The sequence below is a fragment of the Diceros bicornis genome, chromosome 4, assembly GCF_020826845.1.
Source record: "Diceros bicornis minor isolate mBicDic1 chromosome 4, mDicBic1.mat.cur, whole genome shotgun sequence".
NCBI lineage: Eukaryota > Metazoa > Chordata > Mammalia > Perissodactyla > Rhinocerotidae > Diceros > Diceros bicornis.
Window position 1 is genome coordinate 61,675,984 of NC_080743.1, and position 27,221 is coordinate 61,703,204.

General features: G+C 43.1%; 1 protein-coding gene across 1 annotated transcript in view; it reads right to left on the reverse strand.

Annotated features, from left to right (window-relative positions):
- The window catches only part of FCRL5 (Fc receptor like 5), a 36,873-nt gene extending 10,066 nt beyond the window's left edge, over positions 1-26,807 (reverse strand). Inside the window, exons 1-11 of the mRNA XM_058536514.1 lie at positions 26,799-26,807; positions 26,616-26,636; positions 26,397-26,496; positions 25,105-25,359; positions 23,873-24,127; positions 21,406-21,690; positions 18,381-18,659; positions 15,240-15,518; positions 12,098-12,376; positions 3,594-3,872; positions 402-680 (exon numbers count right to left, since the gene is read on the reverse strand). Of these exons, the coding sequence (XP_058392497.1) occupies positions 402-680; positions 3,594-3,872; positions 12,098-12,376; positions 15,240-15,518; positions 18,381-18,659; positions 21,406-21,690; positions 23,873-24,127; positions 25,105-25,359; positions 26,397-26,496; positions 26,616-26,636; positions 26,799-26,807 (2,320 nt within the window). The remainder of the gene's footprint in view (positions 1-401; positions 681-3,593; positions 3,873-12,097; positions 12,377-15,239; positions 15,519-18,380; positions 18,660-21,405; positions 21,691-23,872; positions 24,128-25,104; positions 25,360-26,396; positions 26,497-26,615; positions 26,637-26,798) is intronic.
- Positions 26,808-27,221: the final 414 nt, after the last annotated feature.

A 27,221-nucleotide genomic window follows, 5' to 3' on the forward strand; every position in this document is an offset into this window, starting at 1 on the left:
GTAGAGGCTTGTTGAGAGTCAATGAGAGAAAAACCTGGACAAGGAATGGCCAAACCTTTTTTGGAACAGAGACTCCCCAAGCTCAGAATTCTTTAGTTTCCCTTTTGTATCATAATGACAGATAAGAATATAGGCTGTGTTCTAGAAAGTCTTCTTTGCATTTTTTAGTGGAGTTTTGGTCACATTCAAGAAGACTACTTGAACCGTGCTGCCGGGAAGATTCAGGTTCTAAAGCTGAAACCATAGGAAGGATCCCAGACTTCCAAGTGGAGATTCTGTAGGTAGGAAGTATGCTGGGATACTTCACACCAGCAAATGGGGGTGCTGGAGCTCCATTTCAGCTGCTGGGAAGAGAAGGCAGTCAGTCCTTGTTGTGCTGCTGGTGGGCAGCACCAACTCACCTAAGACATTGAGTGTCACCATCTTACTCTTTTGGGCCTCCAGGTCATTGATGGCCTCACAAGAGTAGTTTCCAGAATGTTCTCTGGTCAGAGAAAGGTTGAAAGATGCTCCTCCTACAGAGTGGGTCGAGCTTATCCACAGGATGACATCCTCATGATAAAACCGGTACAGGATTGGGGGAGAGCCTCTCTGGGTCTCACAATGAAGTTCCACCACATCCCCCACCACAGCCTGGGCCCTGGGAGCCCTGAAGGTGAGGACAGGGCGAGACACTGGAACTGAGAGAGGAAAAAGAGTTAACCATCAGTTCCTGCTATTTAAATATATTCCTCCATAGGAAAGACATTTCAAACAGAAAAATGTTTTTCTCAGTATTGAATCTGAAGAAACAATACTGTTTGTGTAGTGCTACATAGAGTTTGGAGTACTTGGATATACAATCTCAAATATGTTTGGAGAATCTAAAAACAAAGATTAAATTGAAACCGAAGTATCATCTGAGAAAATCAAAAGACAATTGGGGAAAAGGAGAATTCAGGTCAATGGAAAATAAGGAAAAGGAGAGACCTGTTGCCGACATTGCCAAGGATGTAACTGAGCCTGGGCCGCATCAGAAATGAGGCCCACAAGAGAATGAATATTGATTAATTTATTTTCTCACTTTTGTATTCATTCATTCATCAAAAAATAATTGAGCAATTAATAAGTCTCAGGAACTGCACTACATGCTGGAGATTCCATAGTGAGAAAGACACAGTCTCTATACTCATGAAGCCTACAATCTAGAAGAGATGATGGGCAGCAATTAAACAAAAATACAAATATAGAATTAAAACACTGATAATTAATACAAAATAAAGAATAAGGTGCTATGAAATGTATAATACTGGCACCTGTAACTAACTGGGTTAGTCAGGGAGTGCTTCCTCACTAAGTGACATTTGAAACTAACCAGATGAAGAGGGAAATGAAGAATGCACAAGGCAGGCAAATAGTATATGCAAAGGCCTTGAGTTGGGAAGAAGGTTGGAAGTTTTGAGTTACTGAAACAAGTTGATAGCAGCACTAAGAGAAGGGCTTGAAGACTGCCATGAAATAGGAAGCTGGAGAGCTAGGCAGGGCTCCATGAGCCACAGTAAGGATTTTGATCCTTCTTCACAGAGATGATCAAATCTATCTTTTTAAAAGACCATTCTGATGTCAGTGTGCAAAATGGATTGCAGTGGGACAGAAGTGGAGTGGCATTGGAGTATAATTGAAATGATGGTAGGTTTGTCTATCAGTGTGGCAGTAGAGAGAGAAAGAAAAGGTCGAAGAAATATTTAGGAAGTAAAATCAACAGGACTTAATGATTAACTGACTATGAAGTGCAATGGAGAGAAATATCAAGGAAGACTCCTGGGATTCTGCCTTGGATATCTGGATGAATGGCTGTGTCTTCACAAATGTTGGGATGCTTGGAGGAGGAACAGGTCTTGGGGGAATACCCTGAGTTCAGTTTTAGAGATGTTCAAGTTCATGAGCTTTTAAGATATTTGAGTGAAGATATGGCATGTGCAAGTGCTCAAGTGGGATGTTTCCTTTGGAGATATAAGTTCAGAAATCATTTAAAGATGACATCCTCAGGATCATCCAGAGAAAAAATATAGATAAAAGAAGAGAGTGCACGCAGGACAAAGTTCCGGAACACACCAACAGTTAGTTTGTCTATTAAAGGAAGAGCCAGTAAAGGTGACTGAGAAGGAGTGGTGGAGAGAGGAGAGCCAGGAGAGTGTTGAGTTATTGAAGCCAAGTGAGAGTGGGTTTCAAGAAGGAAGAAAAGGTAAACAATATGGACTTTCTGAGAGATCAGGTAAGATGAGGATTGGAAAATGGTCATTGGATTTAAAGTCATGGAGGTCATTGGTGACTTTGTGAGAAACACCTTGGTAGAAAGTCAGAAGAAACAAAAGGATTAGAATCTAGTAGGTAAAAAGAAAATGGAGACAACCTGTTCAGCTGACTTTTTTTAGAATCTTAGCCATAATAGAGCAGTGGCTGGAGGCATAAGTAGGATCAAGTGAGGGTTCTTCTTAGACATGAGAGAGATGTAGCATGTTAAATGTCAACGGAAAGGATCCTATATAGAGGGAGACATTGGGGGACATAGGACAGAAAGGGAAAAATGGTTGTGCAAAGTGTCTGAGAATGCAAGAAAGGATGGAATCTAGAGATCAGATGGAGATTTTGACCTTTCATAGGGAACACAGTCCTCTCCTCCATACCTTAGGAGGAGAAGGAAGAGTTACTGGACAGATACAGAGACAAACACTCAATATGGTGGGAGTCGAGGGTGTCATTGTCTGGGAGGGAGTAGAGGTGTTAATGAACTGAGGGTTCTGTTGAGGTCTGAGAAGAATAGTGATTAGAGGAGTTGAAGAAGCAAGTAGAAGGATAGGAGATTGTGGTCAGATATTTGCAGTAGTGTGTGTATGTGGGAGTGGATGGCTGATGTGAAGAGGATGACAAGCCATCGTGTTCAATGGATCATCCATGTAGACATTAGAGTCACGGAATGATGGCAGAATGTAGGGTATAGACTACATAGACTGTGAGCCTATATTGAAAATAGGCATGACTAGGAGGTCAGCTTATGACAGGGCCAGGTGAGACAGTGCTATAGCTGAGTGCATTAGGGACATGTAAGAGGTCAGGAGAATGATGTTGGGAAGTCCTCTAGCAAGAGTTCTGGGTGGGGTGCTGAGCTGCTCTGGGACAGGGGCAGGAGAAGCTAGAGAGAAATTAATGAGCCAATGAGAGAATGAGTTGGCCTTTTTATTGATTGACAGACAGAAGAATCGCCAACTAAATCTTTTCTGAGGTGAGACATGCTGAACTTTTTAATTTCCTTTCTTGCTGATCCTTGTTAACTAGGATGTAATTTGTGTTGTGAAAGCCCTTACTCCTATGTTAGGGAAGTTTTTGTCACAATGGCTGCAGTATTGCTACCAGGAAAGGCATAGCAAGCAAAGGGAAGGTGCAAGTTCTTGAAAATGTAGAATCCAGAACTCCTGGATGGAGGCTGTATAGGCAGCAGGCCTGCTGTGATGTCACACACCACATGGCCCTGTGGAACCTCCAATCTTGGCTCCTGGGGAAGATGGGGAGATGGTCTGTCCCTGGTTGTGCTATAGTTGGAAGAGTCAACTTACCTGTGACACTGAGTGACACTGTGTCACTGCGCTGGGCCCCCAGGCCATTGTTGGCCTCACAGGCATAATTTCCAGAATGTTCTTCAGTCAGAGAGAGTTTGAAGGAAGATCCTCCTCCAGAGGGGGCCGAGCTATTCCCCACGGTGACATCCTCATGATAAAACTGGTACAGGATCGGGGGTGAGCCTCTCTGGGCCTCACAGTGAAGCTCTACAATGTCCCCCACCACAGTCTGGGCCCTGGGAGCCCTGAGGGTGAGGACAGGGCGAGACACTGGAACTGAGGGCAAAAATGAGTTAGTTGACACCAATATCTTTTCCTAGTTTTTTAATTTTCATTTTCCCGAGATTATCTCTGTTGAGTATTTGGTGACACTTTCTAGATCTTTTCTACGTATAAGAACACTCACTCATAGCAACACACTAATAAACATATTAAAACACACACACACGCATGGGATCACAATATGTGTACTGGTCTACAACCTGATTTTTCCCTTAAGCAACATATCATGGGCATCTTTCTATGTTATTACTTAAAGATCTATCTCATTCACTTTTAAAAACTTGCTTTACTAGGGCATAATTTACACACAATAAAATGCAACTCTCTTAAATTTACAGTTTCATAACTTGGAATAAATATTCCTTGGTTATTTTTAATAATCACAGAACATTCCATTGTATGGATTTACCATAATATATTTAAGCAATACCCCATTAGTGGATGTTTAGATTGTCATCGTTTTCTAATTTCAAATAATGCCACATGAAACAATCCCGTACCTATATCCATGTACATTTGTGCATGCATTTTCTAGAAGAAATTCTTAGAAGTGGAATTTGTGGGATGAGAGATATGGGCATTTCAAATAATGATATACAATGCTAAATTGTTCTTCAAAATGTTTGGACCAATTTACACTTGCACTAATGGTATATAAGAGTTTCTGTTTCCCCATTTGCCGATCAATTATAGTCGTATAAATGCAGAGGTTTATTTTTATTATTTATTCTCTTTTCCTAGTCTTCAACTCTACAGTTGTTCCATCTGAACATTTCACTCATTCTGTCATCTGAACAGGTCACTCTAGTGATCCTTCAGTCTACTGGTTGATTTTTCATGGATGGCTAGTGAACTATAATCTATTAACGATGAGTTACCGTACACGAAGTATTCAAATTATTTTCAAAATGGAAATTTTGAAATCTATCATTAATTTTTCAAAATTATCAAGGCAATTCTTTTTTGTTCACCCCTATGAAATAATAATAATATTGACAAAATTATTGTTCTTTTATTTCTTCTTCTCCCTCTGACGAATTGATTTTTTTGTGATGTGTTTTTACATTTTCAGCATTTATAATAGTTGCTTTCTATTCTGTAACTGTAATTCTAATAGTTGATTAGCTTTTGTTTTTATATCTGTATCAGTAGTTTTCAACCCCATCTGAACAATAGTCTCATCCGAGGATGCGTTAAAAAAATTTGGATTCTGAGGCCCCATCTGAGAGATTCTGAATTTAATTGGTCTGGAGAGGGCTTAGTAATAAGTCTTTTTTCAAAGTTCCTAGGTAATTCTAATATGCAACCAGGGTTGAGAACCACTAATTTAAATCGATTCAGTACTCACATTTCATACCATGGTTTCCTCATTTTGAGTCCTTTATATTGATTCATAGCTTGGCTGACTGGATTTTGTCATCAAGTAATTTTTTCAGGGAGAGTTAATGGGTACTAAGTTCTCTGAGTCCCCGCATGTTTGAGAATGCCCTTTTGATTTGATATAAAATTCTCAGTTCTCATTCCTCCCCAGAAAGTGCAGTCTGGACACCACTCCTCTCTTTTAGCAGTGAATTCTGTGGAAAGGCTAAGACCAACTTCATATTTTTCCTTTCTGATATAATGACTGCTTTTTTTTCCCTTTTGCCATAATTATCCACACACACATGTATTTTTAACCTTGACATTCAATAACCTCATTAGGATATGTCTTTTGATCTACATATTCTTTTACTCACCTCAGGAAAATTTTTTGTCACATCTTTGAGCTTTGTTTTTCTCTTCAGTTTGGTTTTCTAACTAAGAGACACTTAATTATCCACACATGGGGTCTCCATTGCCTGATCTCCATACTCAAATTTTTTTTCTTTTTGCCTTTATTTCCGTGTCTTTCTACTTTGTGTTCGTACTATTTTCTCAAACCAATTCTCCGTTCAATTAACAGTTTTCAGAAGTGTACATTCTATTCTTACTGCTTCAAATTTGGGTCTCATTTCTAAAATAACTTTGTTATTTTCTTTGGTTTTCCTCTTGAGCTTCACTAGAAAATTTTTTAATCTTTTTCTGTTATCATATCTTCTTCAATCTTGTAAAATTCCTTTTTGTACTTCTTTTTTCTGGAGTCCATATTTTCTTTAATTGTATTTAGAATATCCAGAAGAATTTTTTTTTCTATTTCCTATAGCAATTCTTCCTAAAAGTTTTGTGTATTATGTTCCTTTCTTTCCGTTTTATAATTTTAAATACATAAATGCAAAGATTCCCATATTGGACTTTTTTTGCTTATAACTTATCCTTCAATAAATAAAGTTATATTCAGAGTATTGTATTTGCTTCAGAATGCTGTGTGTGTGTGTGTGTGTGTGTGTGTGTGTGTGTGTGTATTTCAGTGACTCAGGCCTGTTGATAGAGTCAAAATGGGTAATTCATATCAGAACACATTCCCATGAAATCTCTGTGTCTTCTCTGTGGGGTACATTCCCTCAAGAAAAGTAGATTGTTCTGCCAGAAAGTCTGCCTGGCTCACAGTGAAGCTTCTCAGTTCACAAACAACTTGTTTGCTAACTTAGAGCTCATTTATTTCTGTCCAGTTGATATAAGCAGATGCAAAGATCAGTGTTCTTTGCCTGCTTTTCTCTCCCTCATCTCACCTCAAAGACTGTTTGTTCATTGAATTACAAATGCTGACTGAGGACTTACTCTGTGCCAGACACCAAGTAGGCACAGGGATGTAGTGGACACCAAAACTGATGAGGTTCCATTTTCATGAAGCTTATATTCTGGTATTGAAGGAGATATACAAGATACAGGAAATAAAGAGGTTTTAGATATTGCTAAATTGGAGAAGAAAATAATGGGATAGAGGATGCCTTAGGGCTGGGGGCTTTCCTAGATAGATTGGGTTCTGGCTTTGGAGTCTGGGTCTCATAAAATTTAACTTTCTTAAATAATCTCTTTACCCAACAATTTATATTGGAGGAATGTCTTCCTTTGGTCATTCTTGATTTCTATTACCTGAAACAAGAGCTATCAAGGAGCAAGTGATCCTTCAGATTCATATGTTCCAAGATAAGACCATAGTAATAGGAAATCCAAATGGACTCATGTGTTGCTAAGACCACAGACTCTTCCTGCAACTCGAGTAGTTTACAAATTCTGACCACACCCCACTTCTGTTACAATCACACTGGGACTAATTTCCGCTTCTGGAACCCTATAAGTACCTCCCTCCCCTAACTCTCCTCTGTGAGCCATGATGAGACTCTGTCAGGGTCGTGCTCTCTCTTGCTTTGCCAGGTAAATAAGCCCAGCTCTGTAGCACCCACAGGATTCTCTGGCCGTCCTGTGTGGGGCTTTGACAAATGCTTCTCAGCCTCTTTCTCGCCTCATTTCTTCCAGACCTTCATGAATTCCTGGCCTTTGGATTCCTGTTCCAACTCAAATCACAGAATTCTGGGGCTAGAAGGATACTTCTTATCTTATCTAACTTTCAATATAAGTGAAAACAGTAAGACAAAGAAAGTTTAAATATTTTGCCCAAATTATGAACTAGCTATTTTCACAGCCAGAGATAGATTTTAGGTTTTCTGACACACACTTGTACCAGACAACCCAAGCAAGGTGTTTTTCATGTACACTGGTCCTTTCTAGGAAACCTCAGAGTCCCAGCCATGGATAGTGCTTTTTTTATTACCCTAAAAAAAGTATTTTCTTAAGCATAGTTCATTATGTGTCATGTTGTCCCAAGTGACTCTGCTATTTTGTCCATAATTTGCTGAACTAGAGGTGGGCAGTTGGTTTAAGAACAACCCATGAATAGACTTGCCAGTGTTCTAGGAGATGGCTTAGGGGCTAGGCTGCCCTACCAGTTATAGTAGTTAGAATCACTGCTAGACCAGTTAGAACCACTAGTTAGCAAATAGTCATACCCATAAGCCCAAGGCATTCGATGCTGGGGTTAGCAGAAGCTTTGAGTAAAGAGAAGTTACGAGATAGCGGGATTGAGAGTGGAGAGCACTTAGGAGCTGCAAGGGCAATGGGGCAAAAGGACACAGAAAAAAATAGTTGATGGGCCTATGAGTAGAGAGTAATGGAAGCTTTCAGCTCATCAGGGATCAGCATAACCTATTTTTGAGTAACGAATTATTTTCTGAGAGATCTCTCAGTTCTCCTTCCATGAGTGTGGATATGCTGTCTTGTTTTTCTTACTGCCTGGATAGCCATACAAGAAACACTCACTCACTGGGGACACCTGGGGTCTCTGCTTTCTTGTGATGTAAAATAGGCTGATGAACTAGACTCAAGATTTTTCTATCATACTTCTGCTTCTCTGAAAAGAAAACTGAACTTTCTCTCTTTACTAAACAAAGATCCAAGTGTAAAAAGAAGCAGTTTCACTACTAAAATGACGCTCATTTGATGGTTATATGGGTAACCATAAGCTGTAAGCCTATGGTTTGTATACTTTTCTGAATGTATGTTGTACTTCAATAAAGTTTTTAAAAACATAATACAATAAAATAGCACTTAGTTTAATGGATTGAGACAAGAGATCATAGGAACCCCAGAAAACCAAGGAGCTGGTTCCCAGGAAGCCATTTCCTCCCTTCTCTTCACCTTCATCCCTCTTCAAACCTGCTGTGAGAGCTTGAACTGCTTTGGAACTGTTTGGAGAAAGTAGGGTCTTGCTCACTATTTGTCCATAAGACTGTGCTTGTAGCTAAGTTAATATGTAAGTGTTAGTGGGGAAATATGAGATGCTTCTGTGCATCGAGTTAAGAGAAATTGGCTTGGGAACTGAACATACAGGTTATGAGAAGATAATTTGAGAAAATACATTCATTTGGCAAAAGCTGGGGAGTGTCTTGAGCTACCTTAGGGTTCTGGCTGAGCCAGGGCTGGATGAGGACTGAGGCCCACAGACAGCTGGTTCTATGAGAGAGGAGCCAAGTGGGACATTAGGTTGATTGGGGCAGGAAACTGGAAGGTACACAAAGACTTCTGAAGGGGTTAGTGCATGAGGGGTCAGGGATGAGTGACTGGCAGGAATCCATGGCTTGCCTGTGGCAGAGAGACTCATGGACTCACTGAAATGGGAACCAAAGCCATTGTCAGCTGTACAATGGTAGTTCCCAGAATGCTCTGCGGTCAGAGAGAACCTGAAGGATGCTCCTCATCCAGACGGGATTGAACTGCTCCCTAGGGTGACATTCTCGTGATAAAACTGGTAGTGGATGGGAGGAGAGCCTTTCTGGGCTTTACAATGAAGTGTTATCATATCTCCCTCAAGATCCCGGGGCCCAGGAGGGCTGAGGGTAAGGACGGGATGAGACACTGGAACTGAGGGAGAGAAAAAATTCATCAGCAGTTGCTTCTGTTGTTTACTGTCAATTTCAACCAGTGGCTAGTGAAACGCCCAGTCTCATCTCCATCGGTCCTCAGGGCAGCCCAGCAGCCTCCAAGGCTGTTCTCACCAGCTCTCTCCTGTCCTCATGCTGGTCTTTTTCCTCTCCCATCAGACCTCTAGCCCCTTCCACTCTTCTATCTCCCGTTGTGAAGTGACATTACTCCCGTTACCCAGAGGTAACACAACTCTTGGAGAAGAAGTCCTTTATCTTGCTGCCATCAGACCCACACCCTTACCTACAGCAGCCCCTCGCTCCTTCCCTCTGCCCATTGACACTGGAAGAGCCGTCTCTCCTTCCACCCAAGGCGGACTCTCCCTTCTCTTGACCTTGAGCCTACCTGCCTCTGTCCTGGATGTAAATTTTCTGCTTCTATTGGCTTCTTCCCAACACCATTTAGATGCACTTAATCTTCTCCACGTTAGAAAAACAAAAAACAAACAAAGACAACTCTATGTGCATTTAATTTTCCCCATGGTCACTTCTCTTTTCTGCGGAAAGATTTCTGGTAAAAGTGGTCTACATTTATTGTATCCACTTCTTTACCTCACGTTTATTTTTGTCCAGCACAAATCATAATAGTAATCTGGTTTTTATCCCCACCAATGTACTAACGTTGATTTTTCATATTTATGATTATATTGATAATCATAATGATATTAATATTAGATACTTAAAATGATAACGTAGTGCCTTTAACTATGTGTCTGGTACACATGCATTTGTCAGATATAATTTGTAAATATATGTATGCAGACGCATTTAACTATCAAAACAATCCTATGAGGCAGGTACTATTATTGTCTGTATTTTACAGATGAGAAAATTGAGGTCCAAAGGGGTTAAATTGCACAGTTAGTAAGTAGTGAGCCAGAAGTCAAACCCAGTTATTCCAGTTCTCATTTGTGTTCTTCCGCTTTTGTATTCAGTGTTTTGTGACTAAATTCAGGGGAGGTGACTCAGTCCTTAGCTTCCATCATCTATCACCTCTGCCTTATCTGAATTAGCCTGCTATCTTTTGCTTAAAACACTCTCTTCCTTTGTGTTTTGTGGTACACATTTTCACAGTGTCTCTTCTCTCAGCCACAGTCCATCTCAGTGTTCTTCCTTCTCAGTGGGGGCTGGCCTGGGGGTTCTGTCTGACTGGACACTCTCATCTTGGGCTATCTCCTCCATGCCTAGCTGCTCTCCAGACTGGCACTTCTACCATCTGTTCTTCACCCTGTGACTGGAGTGATGTTCCCCAGTATTAAAATCCTTCATGGACCCCAGATTACCCTTTATAAAGAGCCCAAGCCCTTACCATTGCTTCGAAGGCCTCATAACCTGGGCCTGCCTCCCTCTCCCATCTCATACTGCCTCTTTCAACCATTTCCCTCTATGCTGCTGTCAATGAGAAAAGATCTCCTTCCAGTTCCCGAACATTTCTTCCTTCCATCACCACAATTCATTAACACATGACTCAACCTGAAACATAGCCTCTTTCTTCCTCCCTCAAACTGTCCCTTCTCCTCCGGAATGTTCCTAATCACCGTCAGGCCTCTGAAAACACGTGAACTCTTCTAAGAAATGTCCTATCATCTCCCAACTGAGGTTGGGGTGCTCTCCCATCTGCCCCCACAGTCTCCAGGTACTTCTATCCCTTGGTTTGGTGTTTGCCCTATTGCTCATGTACATCTGCTATTAGACCCTGAGAGCTGTGTGCACAGAGCCATGTTGGTCTAGTCTCATGTATCCTTAGTCATTGGTGCAGTCTGACATACAGTATATACATAACCATTATTTATTAGGTGAATAAATGTCACTGTATAGAACTTTATGCATCTCTGAGAGCATTTGATAATGACGTCACTGTCTCCAGTTTCCTTTGGCCTCTGGATTCAGGGGTGTAGCCTCTCTGTCTCTTTCATTTGATGTCTCCCCCCTGGGTTTTCTGATCCTTTCCTTGATAATCTTTTGCACATCTTTTGTGGGAGGGGCTAGATTCTGGCTTGTCTCCAGCCTTGTTCTGTTTTTTTACAGAAGAGGAAACTGAGGCTGCTTCCAGCACCAGCCAGAACTGGACTCTGTGCCACCAGTGGAAACCCAAATCACACTATCCCCTAAAGTTGGGCTTAGAATTAGGCTGCACATAGATGGCATAAAACTAAGATTCAAGGCTCAACAGAAACCATTTAACTTTATAACTAGTAAACAATCACTTTCACGGCCTTTGAGGCACTGAGGCTTGCAAGCAGAGGTGAAGTCATCTCTGCTCATGAGGGGCTATCTCTTGCCCTGCTTCCAACCTCTCCCCCGTCTGTTTCTCACTCACACTATTGCCTATACAACTCTGAGGTGCTTAAGCAAGAGGGACATCGTTGAGTAACTATGATCCTGCTACCTGTCTTTGAAGCTACCTGTCTTTGTATCCTTCATGGTTTTGTATACTACTCATGATCAAAATCTGATATGAAAGGGACAAGAGACACCTCTGTGCCCCTGGCACCTGATGTTGTAGCTACTGAGAACAATTGACTGAATGAAAATCAGGCATCTGAGGATTCAGACAAGTAGAGAGAAAATGAAAAGCATTTGGCTCCTTAGAGTTTGGGGGCCAGGAGAGAGAAGCTGCTGTGCAGACAGCCAGGGGTGTGATGGCACCTTGGCTGCCCAAGGAATGAGGCTCAAAAGCAGCAGACAGCTGTTACAGTGAGTCTCAAAGGATATTGGTTTAGCCCAAGAAAGAAGCAGAGGAAATTTGAGGGTGGGAACACATTTGCAGAGGGGTTGGTGAGAAAGGACAAGGATGAGTGATTGACAGAACCTAGGGCTTACTGGTGATGGAGAGGTGCACTGAGGTGCTGCGCTGGGCCCCCTGGCCATTGTCAGCGGTGCAGTAGTAGTTCCCAGAATGCTCTGTGGTCAGAGAGAAGCTGAAGGAACTTGTTCTCCGTGAAGTGGCTTCTATCTTCTTAAGAATTACACCTTCACGAAAAAACTGGTACTGGATGGGAAGAGAACCTCTCTGGGATTCACAATTCAGTGTCATCACTTCTCCTTCAGGAACCCGGTCCCCAGGAGGGCTAAGGGTGAGGACAGGATGAGACACGGGGACTGAGGGAGAGAAAAAACTAGTCAATAGTTGCTTCTGCTGCTTACTGTAGATTTCAACCAGTGGCCAGTGAAATGCCCAGTCCCATCTCCACTGGCCCTCAGGGTGGCTCAGCAGCCTCCCAGGCTTTTGTCGCCAGCTCCCCTCTCCTCACGTTGGCCTCTTCCTTCCCATCAGACATCTGACCCCTTCTCTCCACTTTCCCCTTGTTAGTTAACCTCACTCGTTTTCCAGAGGGAAGACCACTCTCAAGAAAGTAGTCCTTTATCTTCCTGCTATCAGACCCACACCCTTACCTACATCAGCCCCTTGGTCCTCCGCTCTGCCCATTGACCCTGGAAGAGTCATCCCTCCTCCCACCCAAGGAGGACCCTCCTTTTTCTTGACCCTGAGCCCACCTGCCTCTGTCCTGGATGTAAATTCTCTGCTTCTATCGGCTTCTTCCAAACACCATTTAGATGCATTTAATCTTCTCCACGTTAGAAAAACAAAAAAAGAAACAACAACAACCCTATGTGCATTTATTTTTCCCCATGATCACTTTCAACTCTTTTCTGTGGACAGACTTCTGGAAAAATGGCCTACATTTATTGTCTCCACTTCTTTACCTCACGTTTACCTTTTGTCCATTACAAATAATAATAATAATCTGGTTTTTATCCCCACCAATGTACTAAAGTTGATTTTTCATGTTTATAGTTATAATCATGATCATAATGATAATAATAATAGACACTTATAATGATAATGTAGTGCCTTTAACTACCTGTCTGGTGTAAGTGTACTAGTCATATACAATTTGTATATATATGTACACAGACACTAATTTAGCTATCAAAACAATCCTATGAAGCAGGTACTATTATTGTCTCTATTTTACACAGGAGGAAATTGAGGCCCAAAGGGGTTAAACCACACAGTTAGTAGGTTGTGAGCCAGCAGTCAAACACAGGTATTCCAGTTATCGTTTGTGTTCTTCTGCATTTGTATGCAGTGTTTGGTGACCCAATTCAGGGGAAGTGACTCAGTTCTTAGCTTTCATCATCTATTAGTTCTGCCATTTCTGAATTAGCCTGCTATTTTTTGCTTAAAACACTCTCTTCTTTTGTGTTTTATGGTACACATTTTCACAGTGTCTCTTCTCTCAGCCACAGTCCCTCTCAGTGTCCTTCCTTCTCAGTGGGGGCTGGCCTGGGGGTTCTGTCTGACTGGACACTCTCTTCTTGGGCCATCTACTCTACTCCTGGCTGCTCCCCAGACTGTCCCTTGTAGCAGCTGTTCTTCACCCTGCGACTGGAGTGACGTTCCCCAGTGTTAAAATCCTTCATGGACCCCAGATTACCCTTTAGAAAGAGCCCAAGCCCTTACCATTGCTTCTAACGCCTCATAACCGGGCCCTGCCTCGCTCTCCCACCTCATCCTGCATCTGTCAACCATTTCCCTCTATGCTGCAGTCAATGTGAAAAGATGTCCTTCCAGTTCCTGAACATTTCTTCCTTCCATCACCACAATTCTTTAACATATGACTCAACCTGGAGCACAGCCTCTTTCTTCCTCCCTCAACCCCTCCCTTCTTTTCCTGGAATGTTCCTACTCACCGTCAGGCCTCTGAGCACACATGTACTCTTCTAAGAAATGTCCTGTCATCTCCCAACTGAGGTTGGGTTGCTCTCCCATAAGCCCCCACAGCCACCAGGTACTTCTATCCCTTGTTTTGGTGTTTGCCCTATTGCTCATGTACATCTGCTATTAGACCCTGAGAACTGTGTGCACAGGGCCATGTTGGTCTAGTCTCATGCATCCTTAGACGTTGGTGCAGTCTGACATACAGTATATACATAACCATTATTTATTAGGTGAATAAATGTCACTGTACAGAACTTTATACATCTTGAGAGCATTTGATAATAATGTCACTGCCTCCAATTTGGGCCTCTGGATTCAGGAGCACAGCCTCTCTGTCTCTTTCATTTGATGTCTCCTTCCAGGGATTTCTGATCCTTTCCTTTACAATCTTTTGCACATCTATTGTGGGAGGGGCTAGATTCGGGCTTGTCTCCAGCCTTGTTCTGCTTTTTTACAGAAGAGGAACTTGAGGCTGCTTCCAGGACCAGCCAGGGCCAGACACTCTGCCACCAGTATGAGCCCAAATCACACTTTCTCCTAATATTGGGCTTGGAATTTGGCCACATATATGGCACAAAACTGAGATTCAAGGCTCAACAGAAACCATTTAACTTTATAACTAGTTGACAATTCCTTTCATGGCCTTTGAGGCAGTAAGCCTAGCAAGCAGAGGTGAAGTCATCTCTGCTCATGAGGGGTTATCTCTTGCCCTGCTTCTAACCCCTCCCCTATCTGTTTCTCCTTCACACAATTGCCTAAGCAACTCTGAAAATGTTTAAGCAAGAGGGACGTCTTTGGAGTAATTGTGATCCTGCTACCTGTCTTTGTATCCTCCATGGTTTTGTACACTACTCATGATCAATATCTGATATGAAATGGAGAAGAGACACTTCTGTGCCCCCGGTAACTGATGTAGTAGTTACTGAGAACAATTGACTGAATAAAAATCAGGCATCTAGGGATTCAAGTAGAGAGAAAGAGAAAAGCATTTGGATCCTCAGAGTTTGGGGGCCGGGAGAGGGAAGCTGCTGTGCAGACAGCCAGGGGTGTGATGGCACCTCGGCTGCCGAAGGAATGAGGCTCAAGAGCAGCAGACAGCTGTTTCAGTGACCCAGGGAGTCTCGAAGGATATTGGTTTAGCCCAAGCAAGAAGCAGAGGAAACTTGAAGGTGGGAACACAATTGTGGAGAGGTTAATGAGAAAGGCAAGGATGGGTGATTGACAGAACCTAGGGCTTACTGGTGGTGGAGAGGTGCACTGTGGTGCTGTGCTGCGCCCCCCGGCCATTGTCAGCGGTGCAGTGGTAGTTCCCAGAATTCTCTGTGGTCAGAGTGAACCTGAAGGAACTTGTTCTCCGTAAAGTGGCATCTATCTTCTTGATAAATACACCTTCACGAAAAAACTCGTATTGGATGGGAAGAGAACCTCTCTGGGCTTCACATTGAAGGGTCACCATTTCTCCTTCAAGAACCCGGTTCCCAGGAGGGCTAAGGGTGAGGACAGGATGAGACACCGGAACTGAGGAAGAGAAAAATCTAGTTAACAGTTGCTTCTGCTGCTTACCGTAGATTTCAACCAGTGACCAGTGAAATGCCCAGTCCCATCTCCACCAGCCCTCAGTGCCACCCAGGCGCCTCCCATGCTTTTCTCACCAGCTGTCTACTCTCCTCACGCTGGTCTCTTCCTTTCCCATCAGACCTCTGGCCCCTTCTCCTCTCCTGTCTCCCCTTGTTAGGTGACTTCACTCCTGTTTTCCAGAGATAAGGCCACTCTCGAGAAAGAAGTCCTTTATCTTGCTACCATCAGACCCACACCCTTGCCTACATTAGCCCCTTGCTCCTCCCCTCTGCCCATTGAGCCTGGAAGAGCCCTCCCTTCTCCTACTTAAGAAATACGCTCCTTTATCTCGACCCTAAGCCAACCTGCCTCTGTCCTGGATGTAAATTCTCTGCTTCTATCGGCTTCTTCCAAACACCATTTAGATGCATTTAATCTTCTCCATGTTAGAAAAACAAAAAACAAACACAAACAACCCTACGTGCATTTAGTTTTCCCCATGGTCACTTACTTCTCTTTTCTGTGGACAGACTTCTGGAAAAAGTGGGCTACATTTATTGTCTCCACTTCTTTACCTCATGTTTATTTTTTGTCCATAACAAATAATAATATTAATCTGGATTTTATCCCCACCAATGTACTAAAGTTGATTTTTCATGTTTATGATTATACTGATGATGATGATAATAATAATAATAGTTACTTATAATTATAATGTAGTGCCTTTAACTATGTGTGTGGTGTATGTGTGTTAGTCCTACACAATTTGTATATATATATGTATGTAGACATTAATTTAACTATCAAAACAATCCTATGAGGCAGGTACTACTATTGTCTCTATTTTACAGATGAGGAAACTGAGGCCTAAAGAGATTAAACCCCACAGTTAGTAAGTGGTGAGCCAGCAGTCAGACCCAGGTATTCCACTTCTCATTTGTATTCTTCTGCTTTTGTATTCAGTTATTTGTGACTAAATTCAGGGGAGGTGATTCAGTTATTAGCTTTTCGTCTATCAACTCTGCCTTATCTGAATTATCCTGCTATCTCTCTTCCTTTGTATTTTAGGTACACATTTCACAGTGTCTCCTCTCAGCCACAGTTCTTCTCAGTGACCTTGCTTCTCAGTGGGGGCTGGCCTGAGGGTTCTGTCTGACTGGACACTCTCTCTTGGGCCATCTTCTCTACTCCTGGCTGCTCCCCAGACTGGCCCTTCTACCATCTATTCTTCACCCTGTGACTGGAGTGATGTTCCCCAGTATTAAAACCCTTCACAAATCCCTGATTACCCTTTAGAAAAAGCCCAAGCCCTTACCATTGCTTCTAATGCCTCATAACCTGGCCCTGCCTCCCTCTCCCACCTCATCCTGCCCCTTCAACCATTTCCCTCTATGCTGCTCTCAATGCAAAAAGATCTCCTTCCAGTTCTTGAACATTTCTTCCTTCCCTCACCACGATTCTTTAGCACGTGACTCAACCTGGAACACAGCCTCTTTCTTTCTCCCTCAACCCCTCTCTTCTCCTCCTGGAGTGTTCCTACTCACTGTCAGGCCTCTGAGCACACACGAACTCATCTAAGAAATGCCCTCTCATCTCCGAACTCAGGTTGGGGTGCTCTCCCATCGGCCCCCACAGCCTCCAGGTACTTCTATCCCTTGGTTTGGTGTTTGCCCTATTGCTCATGTACATCTGCTATTAGACCCTGAGAACTGTGTGCACAGGGCCATGTTGGTCTAGTCTCATGCATCCTTAGACATTGGTGCAGTCTGACATACAGTATATACACAACCATTATTTATTAGGTGAATAAATGTCACTGTATAGAACTTTATACATCTCTGAGAGCATTTGATAATAATGTCACTGCCTCCAATTTCGTCGGGCCTCTAGATTCAGGAGCAAAGCCTCCCTCTCTCTTTCATTTGATATTTCCCTCCAAGGTTTTCTGATCCTTTCCTTTATAATCTTTTGCACATCTATTGTTGGAGGGACTAGATTCCAGCTTGTCTCCAGCCTTGTTCTATTTTTTTATAGAAGAGGAAACTGAGGCTGCTTCCAGGACCAGCCAGGACCAGAGTCTCTGCCACCAGTATACGCCCAAATCACCCTGTCCCCTAAAATTGGGCTTGTAATTTGGCCACACATAGATGGCACAATACTGAGATTCAAGGCTCAACATAAACCATTTAACTTCATAACTAGTTCACAATTCCTTTCACGGCCTTTGAGTCAGTAAGCCTAGGAAGCAGAGGTGAAGTCATCTCTGTTCATAAGGGGCTATCTCTTGCCCCGCTTCCAACCTCTCCCCTGTCTGGTTCTCCCTCACACAATTGCCTAAGCAATTCTGAAAATATTTAAGCAAGAGGGACATCTTTGGAGTAACTGTGATCCTGCTACCTGTCTTTGTATCCTTCATGGTTTTGTACACTATTCATGATCAATAACTGATATTAAAGGGACAAGAGACACATCTGTGCCCCTGGGAACTGATGTTGTAGCTACCGAGAACAACTGACTGAATAAAAATCAGGCACCTAGGGATTCACAGACAAGTAGAAAGAAAGAGAAAAGCATTTGGCTCCTCAGAGTTTGGGGGCCAGGAGAGGAAAGCTGCTGTGCCGACCGCCGGGGTGTGATGGCACCTCGGCTGCTCAAGGAACAAGTCTCAAAAGCAGCAGAGAGGTGTTTCAGTGAGCAAAGGAGTCTCGAAGGACATTGGGTTAGCCCAAGCAAGAAGGAGAGAAAACTTGAAGGTGAGAACACATTTGTGGAGGGGTTGGTGAGAAAGGCCAAAGATGGATGATGACAGAACCGAGGGCTTACTGGTGATGGAGAGGTGCACTGCCCTGCTCTGCTTGGCCCCCCGACCATTGTCAGCAGTACAGTAGTAGTTCCCAGAATGCTCTGCAGTCAGAGTGAACCTGAAGGAACTTTCTCTCCATGAAGTGGTTTCTATCTTCTTGATAATTACACCTTCATGAAAAAACTCATACTGGATGGGAAAAGAACCTCTCTGGGCTTCACACTGAAGTCTCACCACATCTCCTTCAAAAGCTCGGTCCCTAGGAGGGCTGAGGGTGAGGAGAGGATGAGACACGGGAACTGAGGGAGAGAAAAAATTAGTCAACGGTTACTTCTACCACTTACTATAGATTTCAACCAATGGCCAGTGAAATGGCCAGTCTCATCTCCACCAACCCTCAGGGTGGATCAGCAACCTCCCAGGCCTTTCTCACCATATCTCTCCTGTCCTCACTCTAGTCTCTTCCTTTCCCATCAGACCTCTGGCCCCTTCTCCTCTGCTGTCTCCCCTTGTTAGTTGACCTCACTCCTGTTTTCCAGAAGGAAAACCACTCTCGGGAAAGAAGTCCTTTATCTTGCCACCATAAGACCCACACCCTTACCCTGTTCCGTCCCCCTGCTGTATGACTGTAGAAGAGCTGTACCCCTCCCTTCCCAAGCCATTTGAGTCTTCTTCTCAGTCCCTCTTCTCTATTTCTCCATTCACTGGGGTTGACCTCAGGGCTCTGCCCTTAACCCTTTTCCTTTCCAGATTCACATACTTTTCTAGGACCTTCTCCTCTGTTCCTACAGTTTCCCTACATCCAGCCTGACTCTCTCTATTTACAGGTGAGAAAATTGAGTCAGCAAGAGGCTAGGACGCCTAGCCTAAGCCAGCAGGCTGGTTTCCAGGGCCATCCAGGGGTTGGCTTTGTATCCTGACTGCTGGTCCAGTGCTGAATCACATCATCTCCTTAACAGTGGGCCTGGAGTTTGCCATGAATAGAGGGGATGGCCCAGGGCTCCACAGAAGCTGTTTTCCTCTCACCATCATAACTACCTTCACAGTTTTGAGGACAGGATGGCATCATATACTGGTAAAGGAGGTGATGAAGTCTGGGGTTCTCCCTACCTCCGTAGTTACATCTTTGGAGTATCAATGATGTTGCTACCTGTCTCTGTATACTACAGGGATTTGCACATTGGTTACTGTCAAAAATTAGCTGTTAATTGGGACAACATATGAAGGGATACCTCCATATCCCTGGTAAAAAGAAATGATTTGTGAGCTACTGAAATTGATTCGGTACTCAGACATCTGCGCATTCAGAGGACAAAAGAAGAAAGAGAAAAAAACAGAGTTCTACAGATGTCGGGGACCAGACAGAGAGAGAGAGATGCTGCAGACACATTAAGGGGTGTGATGGCATCTGGGCTGGTTGAAGAATGAGGCCCACAAGAGATAGACACTTGTTCAAAGATCTGGGAGCCAATGGGGACATTAGGATGGTGTTATGAACTGAGTTGTCTCCCTCCAAAATGCATATGTTGAAGCCCTAACCTCCAATAACCCCCAATGTGACTATATTTGGAGACAGGCCCTTTAAAGAGATAATTAAGGTTAAATGAGATTAAATGGGTGGGGCTCTAATCAGATAAGACTGACGTCCTCCTAAGAAGAGGAAGAGACACCAGAGACCTGTCTCCCTTTCTGACCTCATATAGAGGAAAGGCCATGTGGGGACACACTGAGAAGGTAGCCAACTACAAGCCAGAAAGAGAGCCCTCATTAGGGCTCCCACCAATCCTCCTGGCACCTTGATCTTGGACTTCTAGCCTCCAGAACTGTGAAAAAATAAATTTCTGATGTTTAAGCCACCCAGTCTGTGGTATTTTGTTATGGAAGTCTGAACAGACTAATGCAGATGACTTGGGGAAGGAACAGGAAGCAGGTAAGTGAGTAGAGATTTGTTGGAGAGCAGTAAGAGAAGGACTAACCAGGAGTGGCTGTACTTTCGTTGATTGACAGAAGAATCAAGGACTGAGTATCATCTAAGCCAAACAAAGCTGAACTGTGTAATTTCTCTTTGGCCAGAGATTGCTGAACTGACAAATTTTGAACTCTGAAAAGTTTCAAAGCTATGTTAGTGGAGTTTTGGTCAGATGGTACATTTTCCCATTGATGATTCACTCTAAGGAATTCCTGAATTCCTGAATTCCTGAGAGTATGGTCACAGGAAGGAGCTCAGAACTGCCAAGCAGAGGCAACAAGCCTGCTTTGATCCCACGTGAGCCAAAAGCCTGTAAATCTATGTAGCTGGAGTCTCTAGACTGTGGGGGAACATGCAACCTGACCCTCGCTGTGACTTCTGGTGGTCAGAGTTAACTCACTTCTGATGGAGAGTGGCCTGTCCTTGCTAGCTGGGTCCCCAGGCCATTGTCTAAGCACAGGAGTCATTCCCAGACTGTTTTGTGGGCACAGAGATTGAGGGATGCTCCTCAGCTATAGGGGTCTGGGGTCCTCAGGATTTCAGCCTCATGATAAAACTGATATAGGATGGGGGAGAGGCTCCCTTGGTTTCACAGTGAAATTCTTTGCAGCATCCTGTGCCCCAGCGGCCCTGAGGGTGAAGAAAGGATGTGTCACTGGGGCTGAAAGACACAACGAGGTGGTCAGGGAGGGTCCCTGCACATCCTTAAATCCAGGAGTCTTATCGAGAGACGTAGAGCCAGATCAGACATGGTTCTAACATCCTATTTGTTCTGGTTTTATTCCCAGGTGTGATTTCCTTAAACTAAGAGGGAATTTGTAAATATAAAGGGTTTATACATGTGCCAATCACCGAGCCTGTTCTCTAACCTCCATTTCTAAGAGTTCCAAAAGTTCCCACTGCCCACAGATCCTTCTGTGCCAAACTCCCCCTCCTGCTAGTCTCTGTCTAACTCATGGTAGGTTATTCAGAGTATTAAATTATTGTTAACTATCGATATCCATTCCCACCCAACTGCCTTATGATCTTCACTAAGTTTGATAACCCATTCCTCAGATAATATCTGGCAGACTCACCTTTCACATTGATGGTCACTGGCTTGCTTTGAAGGATGAGGTGACCGTTGCTGGCTTCACAGTTATACTCTCCAGCATCACTGTTTTTCACCATCGAGATCTTGAATTCTGCGTTCAGGGAATTCTGAATCTTTGTTTTCATACGCTGCTTATTTGATCCTTTGTACCAGGAGATTCTGACGGTCCCTGGGACTCCAACTACTGAGCAGGTGAGCACCAGTTCCTGCCCTTCAAACACCAACTCTAGGGCTGGGCGGGTATGTATTTGAACATTGGCAACAACTCCTAAATGAATAAAAATGACATATGGGACTCTTGGCAGTGGGGTACTCATTGCTGGAAAAGAGTCACAGGATGGGAAGGGCTAAATCTACTGATCCAATGTGGGATGTTGGCCTGGAATGGAATTGGGCTTGGTCCTTGAGAAGAAGGAGGAAGTGATGGAGAGACTGTGTTCCTTCCATTGCTTGGGAGACCTTCTACTCTCTAATGATCTTGCAGAGCATCTGGCTTAACGAATAGAGGCAACACTGCCCACCTTCCCTCATGTCTTACCTATCTCCTGATAAAGCTTGGACCAGTCATTCCAGATATTACACTCAGTGCCCAACAGTGGCATTGCTTGAGGGAAGTAGTGGTGGTGGTGAAGGGTACAGGGAGACTTGGCATTAGAGGTACTTGTCCTGGAGCTGTGGTAACTGCAGCGGCTAGTTGGAAATCAATCATTCGCATATACAGTAAGCTTGCCCTCAGGAAAGCACTTCTTAACCCCTCTAGCTTGTCAGTTACATGGTCAGAGAAGGTGAACCCAGGACAGTTCCCCTAAGTGGGGAAACCTGTGATGAAAGGTTTCCACGCTCTAGGTGTGTGTGGTTTCACATAATGAGGTTGGCTTAGAGCAGTGCTTTTTTGAATCATCCTGGAGTCTTGAAGATCAAGATACCTGAACAGAGTGGGAGTAGAGCATGAGGTTGGGGTTCCATCAGTTACATTGAGGGAGATCCTATGCTAGAAATTACTGTGTTGCAATTGTTGGATAACACACTCTCCACCTCCCCTGAATTCTCATTCTTTAAATTGGTGACCTAAGAAACACCTGTTACCTGTGATTGGAGAATAGAAGATTAATAAAATCTAGGAATTTTAGAAGAAACAGAGTTATAGAACCATTTTTTTTTCTTTTTGGCCTAGAAATGGGAGTGAATTTTTGGAGCATGCTACCACTTTCACTCCTTTATCACTCAGGAAAACACGCACCCCAGACTATGCATCCCTTCCTAATGCTCAAGTAGGTTTCCCATGAGACAGGTCAAATTTAATTTGGGGAGGCATTTGACCATTGATTAGAAGTCATGCTTGAAACCTATACAACTTCAGAGACTTAGAGAAAAGCAATAGTGGGTACACAACCATCTCTAGTGACATCAAGTTGTAACTATTTATTCCCAAAGATTTTGTCCTTTGATTTTGTTGTTCTGAAGTGTTCTTCTCCAGGCATCTAGCATTCTAGGAATCTGTCCATCTGGCTGAGCAGAGTCCCTCCAGCCCAGCCAGAGGGCTCTGTCATAGCCCACAGCTTATGCCTATGGGCCTAGCAGGAAAAAAAAGTGATGTCAAGGAAGAGAGCTTTCAGAGGGCAAAGAAAGAGTTGTATCTCATAGCACTGAAAGAAAAAATAGTCTTCTCTTAGAGTTTCTTGTTTCTAAGCTCCTCTAACATGTCCACAAGAATTGAGGTTTCTTCTCTCATACCTTTCTCCATCCCATTCCCACAGGTATAAGAAGCACTTTCGACATGGACCAGTGGCCCAAGAAGATGTGCAGTTCTGCCTGGTTCTTCCCAGCCCCAGTCCCAGTAAATCTCAGAACCCACTGACACTCACTCTGCACATATATCTGGGATGTCTGGCTCTGTTTCCAGACACGGGAAGTCACTGTCTGTGCCTCGCACGAGTAAGACCCTGAGTCTTCTCTCCTTATGGCAGTGATCTGGAATTCTGGGGAGCTTCTCCACCCTGACCCCAGGATCTGTCCACCTTTGAAGAAGTGGAACTGGAGCTGGACATCTGACCTCTGTGGAGGGAGCTGGGTCTCACAAGTCAGGGTCACTAGTTTCCCCTTGGTGGGCCAAGAGGATCTGGCTTTCAGCACGGGAGGTGGAAACAGCTCTAGAGAGAAGGATCACAACAGTCCTCAGAGCAATGAGGCTTGGAACTTCTCTGGATAAAAACATAATTCATCCTCAGCACCCACAAGCAGAGCATACAGAAGCAGGCAAAGAAAGAGATGCCACTTTTGATTCCTAACATCCTACAGCCCAAAGCACAGTTGCACTTTCTCTGTTCCTTGCAAGAATGTGCCCTGAGGTTCAATAGTACTCCAGTCCACCCTTTTCTTCCTATTCTCCCTCCACAACCTCAGGGACCCTCCTTTTGACTAACCCACTTCACAAATAATGAAGGCTTTACCTTGGACTTGGATGTTGACTGTGTTTGAAGTAACAGAGCAACACTTTTCCTTAAATCCACTACAGCGATATTTACCACTGTCCTTCATATCTGCTTGATGAATGTGAAAGTCAGAAGTTTTATGAAGGGATGCCAGGAATCTATCATTCTTGTATAGTGTCATATTATTCACTGCTACTCCCGCCTTTGCTCGGCATCTCAGAACCACAGAGTCGGCTTCAAACACGGGAAGTGGAGCCTGCAGGATCAGGTTAGCTGTAGGAAACACAAGACCAGTTATGTGTTTCATCCCATTGTTTCTCCTTTCTTTTTGTTATCAAGTAGATTTTATAGGAATGAGGATGGGGAAAAAGGATTCTTAAAATAATTGTCAATTCTGCTTTCTGATATTAAAATAAACACATATGCCTTGAGAAAACTAGGAAAGCAGAAATGTACATAAAAACCTCCTATCATCTCACCACCCAGATTTTGGCATACGTTTTGACAGTTCTCTTTTCCATGTGCATGTATGTGAGAGTCTGTGTGTATTTTTTTCTTTTTACGAAATTGTAACATTATTTATCTATTTGATAGCTTGCTTTTCACTTGCTATGCAATGAACACTTTTCTGTTGTCAATATCATGACCGGACCTAGTTTTCAATGGCTACAAAATTTTCCTTCAATGGCAGCAATGTAATTTATTTAATGAGTGTTCTTTTCTTGACCATTTAAGGTCCTTCAGTTTTGGGGGTGCATATCTATGATTGTTTCAGTAGGTAAATTCTTAAGAGGGGAATTGTCAGGTCAAAGAAGATTAGCATATTTTTTGCTCCTTGCTACTACATTGTTTCCTTGTTCACTAAATTAAGGAGCATTATAACTAGGGAGATACTGCTTCAAATTCAAAACAGGTGGCTTTAGGACAAAAAAGGAAATGTTTCTTCTTTTCTCTCTCTCTCTCTCTCTCTCTATGTCTATCTATCTGCCTATCTGTGTATATCTATCTGTAAATATGAACAATCCTCATACTGCTTATTATTTCAAGTAAATTATGTAGTCTTAAAACCATACATAGATTTAGGAACCATTCAAATAAATTGCTTCTCAAATTTCTTTTTACTTGAGCAGCTTGTAAAAAATAGAAATTCTTCAGTCCTCTTCCTATAGATTTTGAAGGAGTAAATATTGGGTAGGTTCTGCATAACAATATGATTTCAAAAATTTTTAATTCTTTCACTTTTTTCTCACCTGTAGAAAAGAGTAACCTCACAGAGTTACTCAGGAGTGAGTCAGAGGCCTGACATCTATACTCCCCAGAATCATGAACCACATGGGTGTTACTTAGGGTTTTGCTTGACATTTTCCCCTCATGGTACCAATAGTACCATGTTGCTTTCTGTGCTGAGTTGAAGCGAAGACCATTGCAAATCAGTTTCACCGTCTCTCCTTGGAAGGCAACGGTCCATGGAGCGTGGAGGGAAACCACAGATTTTGGCGCAGTTGCTGAGGAGGAAAGAGAAAAAGTCTGAGGTGGAGTTGCCTGCAGTCCCCATCACGATGGTTTGTAAGGGACAGACTGGAGGATCTGGCTTTGGAAAATCCCTAAGAAAGCCCCCTGGAAAGTTCACTGAGAGCTCAAGGCTGCCTGTCAGCCAAAGAACTCACCTTTCCAGGGGACAGTGATTGCTCAGGGGATGGCAACGAGCAAAATGATTTTAAGAGGGCAATACCAGCACGATTCACTACCAAATGTTGATGAGAAAAAATGGCTAGTTAGCCTGTTGTGGAATTGGATCCTAGAGAAAGTCACCGCCTGCCCCTGCCACTTCATCGTGTTCATAAACCCATAAGAACTTCCCAAGGAGTTGTTAAAGCACAATTTTGCACTTTTCGCAAAAGGATAAATTATATTATCTTAAGATTTTAGCACTGAGAAAAGCTTGAGAGATTAACTTGTCTAACATCTTCGTTTTATACATGATTATTCAAATGCCCAGAAAAATCCCATCATAGCTAATTGTGGCCGAGCAAGGAATGGACAAGTCATTCACTGGAGTCCAGAGGTGACCTAGACAAGAATGAAACCCTAGGGCAGCTGATTTTGGACAAGGAGAGAAACTGAAGAGAGTTCTTGCTATTCATGGGTCCTCAAATATCCAAGACATTCTCTGACCCAGAAGAATGGCAAAAAGAGTCAGAACTAAGAAAATATGTGATATAGACAATTTGTATTCTCCCCTAATCTCCCCTTTTTGTGCATTTCTTCCTTTTAAGGGCTCAGTTGTTGGATGTTCTTCTGCTTCCCACACATTTCCTGGAGGATTTTACTCTTGAAACTGTATAGGATGCAATATTCCTGCTGGTATCTCCACAGCGTGATGTTTTCAGAGGAGTTTTTCTGGCTTGCTGATTGGAGAACATCCTATCCCAAGCCTTGCACATTTGTCCTGGAGTTGAAGATGTCCTGTTTGGTTAACTGGAGTCCATTTGTCATAAGAGTAAGTGCAGGGCAAGGCAAAGGCCAGGAGCTGCTTATGCACTTGCCACTTCTTCCAGGGAGGTTCGGAGGGTGACCATGAAGCTATCTTGACCCTTGGGCAATGTCAATAGACCAGGTGACACTTTCACATCTCCACTGGTCTTGGCAAGAAAAACAGGAGATATTGGGGATCCTCAAACAGCTGTTACAAATGTTTCATATTTATCAGGGAGACGTTCTAATTCAGAGACACTGAAGAGCAAAAGAAAGGAGAACTCACCAAATTGTCCACCGACAGGAGCTGCAAAATATAAACGAATAAATAAAGAACCAAAGATAAGCACATGGCAAGAATTCTTTGGCTTTTGAAAAATAATGCCTATTTTTTCTGTCCATTTATTATTTCTTTCATTAAAAATTCATTTTTTAAAATTTAATAGTCATTTATTAAACGTCTATGTACCTTAGGCATTGTGCTCGGACCTCTAAGATGAATGAAAAGTGGTATCTGCTAGTAAGAAGTTGACTGGTGGGGGAAACAGAAACATGAAGCAAAGTAATAGAACTGTCATACAGGTGTAAATGCAGTAATAGAATACACAGAATGGCCACCCATCCCAGTGTGTATGGTGTGTGTATGTGTGGTGAAAAATGTGAGTGAACCATGAAATGTACCTGAAGGAAGTGATGTTTGAGCAAACTGAATGAGAACAAATGTGCAGGGCTTAGGATAGGATGTTCTCCAATCAGCAAGCCAAAAAAACTCCTCTGAAAACATCACATTGTGGAGATACCTGCAGGAATATTGCATCCTATACAGTTTCAAAAGGTGTTTGTGGATGGCAAGAGATGATGGGGAGGGTAATCAAGGCAGAAAGGGCACAAA